The 12,543-nt window shown below is 42.2% G+C and overlaps 1 protein-coding gene across 2 annotated transcripts; it reads right to left on the bottom strand.

The window, feature by feature from the left end:
• Positions 1 to 7,662: 7,662 nt before the first annotated feature.
• On the bottom strand, positions 7,663 to 12,295 carry LOC137192213 (chymotrypsinogen 2-like). Of its 2 annotated transcripts, none has more exons than XM_067602743.1 (7): positions 12,139 to 12,295; positions 11,381 to 11,484; positions 11,168 to 11,247; positions 10,643 to 10,721; positions 10,382 to 10,562; positions 8,331 to 8,461; positions 7,663 to 8,196 (listed from the first exon to the last, which is right to left on the bottom strand). In XM_067602743.1, exons 1-7 carry the CDS (start codon positions 12,188 to 12,190, stop codon positions 8,035 to 8,037), a joined length of 789 nt encoding a protein of 262 aa, XP_067458844.1. In that variant the 5' UTR covers positions 12,191 to 12,295; the 3' UTR covers positions 7,663 to 8,034. The 2 variants fall into 2 exon arrangements, with proteins under 2 accessions (XP_067458844.1, XP_067458843.1); XM_067602742.1 differs by having other exon boundaries at positions 12,130 to 12,227.
• Between the last annotated feature and the right edge of the window lie 248 nt (positions 12,296 to 12,543).

The raw sequence follows: 12,543 nt of genomic DNA, 5'->3' as shown, positions 1-12,543 counted from the left end.
ACCTACTGTGTACCTGGCAGGTTGGTAACAGACAACATAGCATTAATTAGAGATGTTGTGGACCTCTCCAGTTCTTTGGGGTTAGATCTTGGGCTGATATCCATAGATCAACAAAAGGCTTTTGACCGGGTTGAACATATGTACCTGTGGCAAACACTCAGAGCTTTTGGTTTCAATCCAGGTCTGATAGCCCAGATCCAGGCTTTGTATGGAGACATTGAAAGTGTACTTAAAATAAATGGTGGTTTAAGTGCTCCTTTTAAGGTGGGGAGGGGGGTTAGACAAGGTTGCCCCCTCTCAGGCATGTTGTACTCATTGGCCTTAGAGCCTTTTTTACACAAACTAAGAACACGACTCTCTGGTTTTAATCTCCCTGGTTCCAACTCTGTTGTTAAGCTTTCTGCCTATGCTGATGATGTCATAGTGCTGGTCCAAAAACAGAGTGACATTGACTCTTTAGTTGACAGTGTGGAAAACTTTGGTCTGATCTCTTCTTCAAAAGTTAATTGGGAAAAAAGTGAAGCTCTGATGGTAGGTGATGGTTTAAAGCAGCTCAGCTTACCTGGGAGGCTCACCTGGAAAAAAGGAGGCATCAAATACCTCGGGGTATACCTCGGAGATCCCACCACTGTCTCTAAGAACTGGGAAAAGGTTTTAGAGAAAGCTAAAGGCAAACTGAAAAAATGGAAGTGGATTTTACCAAAGTTATCTTTTAGAGGTCGTGTTCTGGTTATTAATAATTTGATTGCTTCTATGTTGTGGCACCGTTTGTACTCTGTTGATCCTCCAGCTAACCTTCTGTCAAACATCCAGAGGGTGATCGTGGACTTTTTCTGGGATCATCTCCACTGGATCCCACAGAGTGTATTGTTCTTAGCTAAAGACAACGGAGGACAAGGACTGATTCACCTGGCCAGTAGGGGTGCTGTTTTCCGCCTCCAGCACATTCAGAGACTGCTGACCGGCCCTGCTGATCTGGTGTGGAGGCCTGTGGCTCGGGCGATCCTGGGCCAAGGTGGAGGTCAAGGACTGACTGAGAATTTGTTTTTAATGGATCTACAGAACCGCAGACTGAGTGGGCTTTCTGATTTTTATCAGGGGCTGTTCAGGGTGTGGGGCATGTTTAAGAAGCACAGGCCACTGAGTGAAAGCTCATTGTACTGGATTTTAAAGGAACCTGTCGTCTATGGACTACGTTTTAAAACACTCTGTGGACTGGGAACCTCAATGATGGAGAGGTTTGTCTCCTCCGGAGTCGTCACACTGGGTCAGCTGGTGAGACTGTGTGGACCTAAGCTAGAGATGTTTTCTGCTCTGGCTTCTCAGCTAGGAGTATTTTCAGAGAGACTACTAGCCAACCAGCTCAGAGTGTGGAGAGACCAGCTCTCACAGACTGAACAGAACCTCCTGGTCTCATACTGCCAGGGCTCTGTTTTACCCACCGACTCTGATCCTTTTCCAGCAATCACACTGACTCCTGATTTTAAAGACTGTTCTGGTGTTTTGTTGAACTGTGCTGTACCTGGAGGTGCAAACTTGAATGTTTTAACTGGAAAAATGATGTACCAGCTGTTGGTAAAGATGGTGAACAAAGCCAAGTTGGGGGGGCGTGCTGACACACCATGGAGGTCTCACCTGGGTCTGAGTGCTGAGGTGAGGCCTCAATGGAGAGCACTTTATAAAACCCCGTTAACCAGGAAGGTGGGAGACTTACAGTGGAGGGTTTTACATGGCGTCCTGCCTGTAAATGCTTTTATTTCTGTTTTAAATCCAAGTGTTTCTGAGTGTTGTCCTTTCTGTCCTCAGAGAGAAACTGTTTTTCACTGTTTTTTGGAATGTGTGAGGTTAACTCCTCTGTTTTTGTTCTTGGAGAGGCTCTTTGGTGAGTTTGGGGAATTTTTCTCCAAACAGGTTTTCATCCTGGGTTATAAATACTCGAGGAGGACTCGCGACAAGTGCCAGTTGTTCAACTTTCTGTTGGGCAAAGCTAAGATGGCCATTTATATCAGCAGAAAGAACAAGATGAATGGTTCTTTTGCTTTTGATGTTATCACCGTACTGATCAGAATGATAACCAGCAGACTAAAAATTGATCACAACTATTACAGGTTGATGAATGATCTGGACTGTTTTGTCTCTGTGTGGTGTTATAAAAATGTTCTGTGCTCCATTGATGAGGAGGAGCTCTGCTTTGGACACATGCTGGGCTGAATCTGTTGTTGTTTTTGCTTGTTGATCTGACGACTAGATAAATAAAGGTGTTTTAAAAATTCAAAAATTCTCTCTCTCCCTCCCTCTCTCTCTCTCTCTCTCTCTCTCTCTCTCTCTCCCTCTCTCTCTCTCTCTCTCTCTCTCTCTCTCTGGTGCTGTTGAGCCGGGGAGGAGGCGTCGACTTTGAATGTTGTGTTTACACAACTGACTAATCCTGCGTAGTATGCCTTTAAGTAGAGCACTTGAGTAAATGTACTTAGTTACTGTGTGAGAAACAGAGCTCTACATGAAGACCAGCAGAAGAAGAAGAGGCGGCACGATGCAGAGCGGTCACTAGAGTTTATTTAAGGGGAAACAGCATCACGTTTTCTTCTGTACAATATTCAACAATCACCTCCAACAGAAGCCCTCAAACTGCCCACAGACAGTGAACGCACCACGCTGCCCAGGAGAATAATCAGCGGTTTAATTGGAATAACCAATTTTCCTACACTAAGTGTAAGTTAGTGTAGGATTATATAAATATTATCTGCCATTGTTACATATTTGGGGTCATTTATATTAATATTTGGAGTGATTTATATTAATATTTAGGGTGATGTATATTAATATTTGGGGTGATGTATTAACCTATTGTAACTTATTTTCTCTTATTTCTAATTAACGTACAATTTAAAAAGAAATAATAATTCAATATCCACCTCTACTTAAAAAGGAAAGAAAAAGAAGAAAAAGTCAGATGTTGACAGAAGTTGTGAACCCTGCTGTACATTTTTTAATATTTTAATAATAAACAGTTAATATATTTATCTATCACATGATATCAGTATGATATTAAAGTGAAAGTGTGTCCTGTCCAGAGTCTCTGACATTACAGAATAATGGTAATAATGTTAATGTTAATAACATCAGGACTAATTATTTTATTATCTGCATCATTCTGTATCTTATCATTTTAATGTACAGAATTGTGGAAGTAAGATCATTGCTCCTTTGCTTTGTTACTCGTGTGTGTCATTGGGAAAAGGAATGTACTCTAGGAGGCCCACTCCTCTCCTTCCATCCAGGCAGAGGTCCAAATAAGGTAATATTCTGGGTCTCACAATAAGCAAATATGGTTTGGGGGTCTTTGTTTCTTAGGGAAAGATGACTCTCACATATATGGTAAATAGACTGTACTTGTGTAGCACCTTTCTAGTCTTCCAACCACTCAAAGCGCTTTTTACACTACGAGTCACTTTCACACACATTCATACACTGAATGGGTACGGGGCTACCATGTAAGGTCTCAACCTGCCCATCAGAGGAAATATAATCATTCACACACTGATGGTGCAGCCATCAGGTGCAGTATCTTACCCAAAGACATTTCGACATGGAGCCGGGAATCGAACCTCCGACCCTCTGATTAGTGGACGACCCGCTCTACCTCCTGAACCACAGCCGCCCCAGTATGTAGAAGTATATCTCGAGGCCATTGGCTGTAATCATATAAGCTGATACATTGACCAATCACAGATCATTTCTCTGTTCTCTGGAACTATAATAGATCAGGTTTGCTCTTTGTTCGTTGAGACAAGCTGATGCAAATCTTTGTGTGTTCTGTCTCCTTATTGTACAATAATAATTTATAATCTTCAACCCAGCAGTGTTTTGGATATTATTTCATATGTGTGTTTAATGTTTCCAGACGATTTCCACGACAATATACATACATACATATACGTGAGCTCACTGTAAAGTCACTAAACCTGCCAGATGTTAGATATTAAGTCCCTGTAGGAATATTATATCAGGAATAATATAATATTAGGAATATTATAGGAATATTTCAGCATGCAAGGTTTGAACCATACAGTGAGTGAAGTAGTTGCTTTATATTGATTGTTGTTGATGACCTGCTTTATTTTTGTGTACAGTCCTGTTGAATAATAGAAGCTGTGATGAAACAGCTCAGCCGTAGGCTTGTAGAGGACAGTCACTGCAAATGTACGCAGGTCAACAGGTGGCAGAAATGCTGCTACTTTGAGCCCAGCAGAGGGCAGTGTTGACTGTGGAATGGTTCAGTGTCAATAGTCTCATACAGTGTGGAGGAGGATGCATCATGTTTATTGATATTAGATTATAATGTCTCACAGGTTATTACCATGTTGGTGCTTGTTATATATGTATATAATGCTACCAGCTTAGATCATTATTTTATACTTTTTATTCTCTCCACTTCAGTTGAAAGTGTGTGCTGACTGTGTGGCAGTGATAAATAAAGTGTTCAGAGCTTCAGTGGCGTCCTCTTGTGTTTCTAACTGGACATGTTGCAGTGGGACAGCATGTCTAACCACTATGAAGTGATGGTGGTGAACTCATTAAGCCACTTCAACAATAGAAGACATCATCAATAATACTGATTTAAGTCAAGCAGATCAGTTTATTCAACCCTGAAATATCACTTTACTGTCAGAATATTGTTCAAGTATTTTACTGATGTTAGATAATGTAAAGTATATTCACTAAACCTAAATATACATCATATATAAAACACTAAATATAATAATAATAATAGTAATAATAGTAGAGTATTATTACTTTTCCTTTCTTTTTAGAGTTGCAAAGTTTGTTAAATGAATAATCGATCCTTTTAAATTGTATATGTGTCTGTTTTTTAATTAATTAATTAATTTTATTGTATTTGTTTCAACTACTGGTGTGTCCGTCTACTTTATTCCTCTTTCTTTAGATGATGCTGCAGAACAACAAACAATAAACTGTGAGGATTTCTTTTACAGGACGTACAATCTGACAGGTGTTGAGTCGATTCATATCTCTGATTGGCTCTTCCTTCATGTGATCAGTAATGTGATCGGTCGGCTGCTTGATAGATGAGTCTTATTGATCACACTCAGAACAGTTTCACCTTCAGAGTGTTTGTTTGATCAATATGAGCTCTGACACTCTCACATGGCTGCATGTTAAAAACTGTTTCTATCAGACGTTTGTTTTACTTTAATTATTGATGCTGAACATGACTGATTACATCTGCAGCAGGAAGATGTTTGTATCCCTGAAAGTAAAACACAGCGACCAATGTGCCATCAAGCAACTTGTGACTTTACTCAGAGAGAAAATTATATTCATTAATATTAATTAATAAGTAATAAAATAATTAATGAATAAGAGACAAAATAGCGTAAAAGAGTATGTAAAGAGTGACAGGAACATCCAGCTCTGGTCAAACTTCTTTCAACAGATTATTAATTAAAGGGGAGGTATTATGCTTTTCCTTATTTTCAGACATATATATATATAATGTCACAATGTCGGATATTCATGTTAAAAGTGGCCGACATATCAAATAATGAGGTAAATGTATGTAGCAGAAAGCAGCAGCTTCAGACTGCTCTGAACGCTAAGTTTCCGACGGTTTTTTCTACTTTCAGCCCGAGCTGATGTCAGTTTGTGACGGATTTCTTTATATGGACATCTGCTACGTGCACCTGCTACCTGCAGGATGCTCAGCTGTCTGCTGCTCTGCTGCTGCTTTAGTCTGTTGCGTCTCTCCTCCACTCTGGTTCATTGAAATCTGCAGCTGGACACTGAGCCCGCCTACCTGTCCGACATTGGTCAGTGATGTCACAGTCACCTGTCCAATCAGAGGGCTCAAACAGCCACCTGACAAGGGTCAAAGTTTGATTTTTGTTCAATAATTTTAATCTCAAAAGGAGGAATAAAATTAAATAAAATGCTTGAAAAGAAAACAGAAAAACATAATGACTGATAATGTTAAAATATTAAAAATACAACAGAATAGAAAATAATAACTGTCAGTCATCATCAGTTTTCAGAATCACAAACACATAAAATACTACATAAAATTATTGATAATATAAATACGCAGAGTATGTAATGAAACTGGAAAACCCCAAATTCTGCTTCTTCTTTTATGTTAAACTGTGTACATGAGGCTCACGCATGGCTTCACAATCAATAAATTGATAAATGATATTAAATGATATTAATGAATTAAATGAATAAATGACATCCACACGTACAAACAATAATCTGATGAACAGACTGTGAATATTTATGTTTGTTTGTGTAAAAACAGTTTTATGTTTGTTTTCTGCGTTCTGTCCTGCAGAGAGAAGCCACGCCAACGACCTTGTACATGATCCCGCCCTCTTACCTGTCGTCTCTGTGGAGGATCACTTCCTGTTGGACGCAGGCTCCTATGATGAGGTGGGTGTGGCCTAAAGAGAGATAAAGTTCACCACAAAGGTTTCAGACTCACAGTGAATGTTTCCTGTTCTCCAGAACTCCTTGGCAGCCTTGCAGCTGCAGAGTCTGATCACAGTTATGTCTTGTTTATCTGCAGCCCTGCTGCAACACCCGCAACACCTGCAACACCCGCAACACCTGCAACACCTGCAACACCTGCGACACCCGCAACACCTGCGACACCTGTGACACCTGTGACACCTGCAACACCCGCAACACCTGCAACACCTGTGACACCTGCAACACCCGCAACACCTGCAACACCTGCGACACCCGCAACACCTGTGACACCTGCAACACCTGTGACACCTGCAACACCCGCAACACCTGCAACACCTGTGACACCTGCAACACCTGCAACACCCGCAACACCTGTGACACCTGCAACACTTGCAACACCTGCAACACCTGCAACACGTGCGACACCTGCAACACGTGCGACACCTGCCACACCTGCAACACGTGCGACACCTGCCACACCTGCAACACGTGCGACACCTGCAACACCTGCGACACCTGCGACACCTGCCACACCTGCAACACCTGTGACATTTGCAACACCTGCAACACCCGCAGCACCCGCAACACCCGCAACACCTGCAACACCTGCAACACCTGCTATTGCCGCTTCTTTTATGCCATCTGCTACTGCTGCCATGTAGGCCACGCCTGCCCGCAGACGCGCCTGACGGAGTAAATGTGTCTTTGTCTTTGTGGAATAAATGAGTAAATTAATGTTACTTTGACATGTTTTGTGTCAGTGATTCAATCACTTTATCAAATGAGGACGACATGTTGAAATGCTGAACAGGACGTCCTGTGATCTGAGACACAAACCAGCACCAGTCAGCTCTGTTATACATCACAATCATCTTTAAAAAACCTGCTAATCAACACAAAGAAAAACAGAACAGTTGATAGAAAGACAGCAGCTCATCCAGTCAGCTGGACTGAATCTCCACGTGCATTCTGGGAGTGATTGACAGCTCAGATTACATGTTTAGAAAAGATCAGGATTCCACATTTAACTGCACTTCAACTCCAGCTGAGAACAACTATTACTGATGAAATGATAATATTACAACCTGTAGATTAAATTAGATCATTAATATCATTGATTCAAGAGGAGTGGAACAACCTTCATGGGGATCAGTAAAGAGACGGAAAGAGATGCTGTAATAAGATTGATGCTTTATTAAAGGGAAAACACAAACTGTAAATGTCTCGTTAAAACAAAGAAAATACATTTTTATAGGTTTATTTATTTATAATTGCTTCAGCAGAGAAAGCCTTTCAGATTTCTGTAGAATAAAAATAAAGTCACTTTCCTAGTGACGTCTTACTTTAATAAACTTTTGACATGTGGTCTGTTTGTCTTTATGCTAAGCTAAGCTAACTGTTTCCCCCTGCTTCCACTCTTATGCTAAGCTAAGATAGCTGTTTTCCCCTACTTGCAGTCTTATGCTAAGCTAAGCTTGCTGTTTTCTCCTCCTTCCAGTCTTGATGCTAAGCTAAGCTAGCTGAACTTCATTTTGAGCAAGTGAAACTCTCTCAGTTGGCGGCGATGGTCCGGTCTATCCAGGCGCGCAGTGCTGTGACGCGGGCGTACACAGTAGGCGTCATGGTATTGCAGCCTGCAGCTACAAAGGACGCAACACCAACCAGAGTCCAGGCACCAGCCTTCTGACAGACCAGAGGACCTCCAGAGTCGCCCTGAAAACAAACACACACACAAAATAAGCACACAAACAAACAAATAACATGCGTAGCTGATAGGTACATGTTAGCATGTCTATCTTCCAACATGTTGCTAATATGCTTGTTGGTGGTTAGTGTGCAGCACCCACGTTGCAGCCGGAGATTCCGTTGGCTCCGGCACAGGTCATCTCGGAGGTGATAAAGCTGCCGAAGAATCGACGGCACCGCCTATCGGTCAGCAGGGGGAGGGCTGCCTGCTGCAGCCGGTTGGCGAGGTCACCTGCAACACATCAACACATCACACTGATGTCTATACTGCCCCCAGTGGTCAAAGCATGCCATGTTTCCTGTGTTAACGCTCCCTTAGTGGTCTGAGAAGCTGTACAGGTGAGATTTAATCAGGTATAAGGCACTGACAATGATAATAATAATAATAATAATAATAATAATAATAATAAATATAGCTGTAAGTGGCAATTTTCGGGTTCAAGCTTTTTAGCACTTAACAGAGGGAAGCAGCTCGATCAGCCAAAATTAAAGGTGAGGTGGTGAACGAAGATGAGCAAAGTCACTTCAACTACTTTAGTTCTATTTAAAGGAGTGAGTCACCAATAATAATAATGATAGTCACTGTTGTAGTGGGTCAGGCCCCAGCAGCTGTAAAGCACTAATAATAATCATAATAAACATAATTGATGTGGATATTTTGAGTGATGGTCAGCACCTCAGTGGAGAAAAGTAGGCACGAGCCTTTGATGTCTTAAAGCTGAAAATGTTTGTTGAAGCCCTTGATCAAGGAGAACTGAAATAGCAAACATTGAAGTCTTCTGCAACTTGGATGCTGTCTCTTTCCATTCTGTCCTCTGAAGGTCTGACTCTCAGGGTCCTATCTTACGCCCGGTGCAGAGCGGCGCTACGCGCAGCACAAATAAATGTGGTGAAAACAATGATTAAACTAACGAAGGAAATAAATCTGCACAGCTTCTAGCTGCTGCCAGCAGCAGGATCAGAACCTTGGAGAGCTCATCAAGTCCTGATAACTGTGTTGATGATTCTTTACATGATTAAAATTCTTTAATTTTTGAACAATATTCAACAAATATTCTTTAACATTTTTGAGGTTACAGTGATCAAGTTTCTATACTTTCAACAATTAAAACCTGCTGATTTGACCTGATACTCCCTGACTGAACAAAACGATTTTAAAGAAACCAAAGCTGTAATTAAAATAATAAACCTTTTCAAAAACCAAACGAAGACAAATTTGCAACAAATGAATGAACAGGATCTTAAACTGGTGGTCTGGGACCACGGGAGGGTCCAGGAGCAGCAGTGTGCTCGTTATGGATCGTGCTCTTTCCCTTTGCGCACGAGCAGATCCGTTTCCTCTGCAGAGAAGCGCTCTTTCTTGCTACTCGGCAAATACGCCGTTATAATAGCAATCCGCCAAGGTGCAAGCACACCTGGCTCTTAAAGGGAATGGGAGATGACACTGTGATTGGTTTATTGCATGTTACGCTGAAAACACAGCCATGATTAATTAGGAGACTATGGACAACCCCTTTGAACCGTGCGCCTGGCGCAGCGACCATTTTTCCACCGTTAAAATAGCAAAAGTGGATTTGGACTCACCCTCAATGACATAGCACCATGCGCTTCAGACCATGCGCTTTAGATCGTTAAAATAGGGCCCAGAGGCTTTAACCTAAGCAGATCAGCCTACACTATGAAAAATTAGTCTAATTGGTTCACTAGTTTCTAAACAAGGAAGTGCATTTTACCCGTGTTAGTTCAGGTCACGTTGCATGGAACTTCAGGTCACTGTCAGCACATTCTGGCTACACATTCACCTATCTTTGTTGTCTAGGAAGGCCCCCTCCGACCTTGGTAACCACGGTAATGCTGATTTACCCTTTATCAGAGAGGCCTCTGCCTTCCCCAAAACATCAAAGAGGGTTCTGGAGTCTCAAGGAGAGGAGAGAATTGTCTCCTTTCTACTTAAGAATTACAGTGTGACCTCAAGGCACCATTATTATCAGGCCTCAATAAGCAGGAATGAGACTTTTAAAATGTATAATTAGTAACTAGCCCAGGCTTGACCCGATGTAACCCAATTTGTAACCCCTAAAGATGGAAAATTCCATAACAATAATAATAATAATAATAATAATAATAATAATAATAATAATAATTAAGTCACCGTTGCCGCTGGTCAGGCCCCAGCCGGTGGTCATGCACATTGTGCCTGCAGGGACGTTGTCTCTGGTCTCGGCCACGCACACGGGGGAAACACGCCTGTTTATCTGGGCGGGTCTGGCCAGCTTGATGAGCTGGATGTCGTTGTTCAAGCGGGTGGGGCTGTAGTTGGGATGTGGGAACGCCTGACAAGAAACGACATCATTAGCTGGTGAACACGCAGGAGCTCAAGAGACATGATGAAGTCCTGCTGCTTGTTGCTCACCTGGCTGGCCCTCATCACCTGGACGTCTTCGGTGGAGGAGCGGAGGTCATGTTCTCCGAGAACCACAAGAGTCGACCTCCTACAGGACAGGATGTGAGTGAAACGGCCAATAAAAAAACAGCTGAGTAACACCTGAGCAACAGGAGTCCCATCATGATGTCAGCTGACCCTTTTTAAATTTCAACAGGTGTATTTTCTCAGATAAAAATGCTTGAATGTGAAAATTAAAAAGTGATAATTCAGTGAACCAATAAGCTGCATGTTCTCATCTAAAATCATAATTATTCAACAATTTCCATAAAACATTTGATCTTGCTGGAGCTCGGCTTGAGGACTTGTTGCTATGACAACAGTTTAAAATACATTTCAATCCAATTTTGAAGCACCGAAAAAATCTAATAATTTCTGTCAAATCATCAACAATTAAATCAAAATAACTCAGAACTCAAAACCTCCGTTACAGTGTGAAGATAGAGGTGAAGATGACAGGTGAAGGGTTAAAGGTTAAAGGTCGTTGGTGTTTACCTGATGGGACAGTGAGCGGCGGTCACCACCCAGCTCTCGTTGATGAGGGAGCCTCCGCAGAAGTGGGAACCAGGTCTTCTCTGAAACAATCACATGTTCATGAATACAACTGTGTGTGTGTGTGTGTGTGTGTGTGTGTGTGTGTGCGTGTGTGTGCGTGCGTGCGTGCGTGCGTGCGTGCGTGCGTGCGTGCGTGTGTGTGTGTGTGTGTACCTGCAGGGACACCTGCCAGGGCCAGGAGTGAGGCTTCGCCTCCTTGCCGTTCACGATATCAGAGTAACCGCTGATGTCGGGGGGGATGGCGGGAGTGCCGCAACCTGGTGACATCATCATAATGACATCATCATAAAGACATCATTAACAACAACATGAGTCAGGAAGTTTGTTCCTGATCTTTGCAAACAGACGACACAAAACACCTCGAGTCACATTTTCAGTAAGAAACGATTGTTAATAAGATCAATACTTTTAAAGTGATCAGCCAATAAACACGGATCGATCTCAGACTGTGTCCAGTTATCTTCAGTCACTTATAAAAATCATTTTATCTTCATAAAGTCTTACGGCCTCACCACCCTGCACACGTGGGATCTCTTGTGATGTGGGAAGCTGAGCAGGATGGGGCCTGGTTAGTACTTGGATGGGAGACCTCCTGGGAATACCAGGAGCTGTGAGCTGTCTCTCTCCTCTCTCCTCCTGTTGCTTTCTGCAGGTATTTCTGCCTCCAGAGCTGCTCAACACCCACTGCTACAATTATTATTATTAGTCTTATTATGATTATTACCATTATTATTACTATACATCTCTATGTGGAACTTGCATTGTTCTCTCTCTCCTCTCAACCGGTCGGTAGATGATGGCCGCCCACCCAGAGCCGCTAAATATGAAATCTATAAATAAATATAATAGTTGTAAATTAAAAACAAGCAGCTCAGTCTACCCAGCATGCTTCACTCCCTCACCTCTCTGACCGTAGGCGGCGCCGACGAAGGCGAAGCAGGAGAGGATCCACAGGAAGACCATGGCTCAAACATGAAAGCTCCGTCTGAGAGACGAACCTTTATACAGACGAGGAGTGACAGGATTGGACAGGAGGGACGTGTGTGTGTGTGTGTGTGTGTGTGTGTGTGTGTGTTTCTATGGTGCAACCACTGTTCTGTGTAATTAACTGAGAAGATGTGCAGGAGGATCTTGTGAAACATATTTATGTAAAAGTCTCTGATGTCTGTTGTGAAAACTTCCACAGTTAAATGTGTGACAGTAGTTTTGTATCATTGAAGTTTTCACCAAACTGCAGCCGTCTGTGGTTTGCAAATGTATAAGTGAGTCACTGAGAAGGACTTGTAGTGATATGTGGCTGATCAAGTTTGTAATTA

Source organism: Thunnus thynnus, chromosome 11, assembly GCF_963924715.1.
Source record: "Thunnus thynnus chromosome 11, fThuThy2.1, whole genome shotgun sequence".
Taxonomy (NCBI): domain Eukaryota; kingdom Metazoa; phylum Chordata; class Actinopteri; order Scombriformes; family Scombridae; genus Thunnus; species Thunnus thynnus.
Note: the sequence above shows the minus strand (reverse complement) of the source record. Positions and strands in the feature narration are given on the sequence as shown.

Excerpts from the sequence above, each read along its gene's own strand:
- LOC137192213 (XM_067602742.1), bottom strand. The coding sequence starts at position 12,190 with ATGGTCTTCCTGTGGATCCTCTCCTGCTTCGCCTTCGTCGGCGCCGCC. Across the intron at positions 11,485-12,129 it reads CGCCGCCTACGGTCAGAGAG|GTTGCGGCACTCCCGCCATC; the intron begins GTGAGGGAGTGA and ends TGATGTCACCAG. Across the intron at positions 11,248-11,380 it reads CCTGGCAGGTGTCCCTGCAG|AGAAGACCTGGTTCCCACTT; the intron begins GTACACACACAC and ends TGATTGTTTCAG.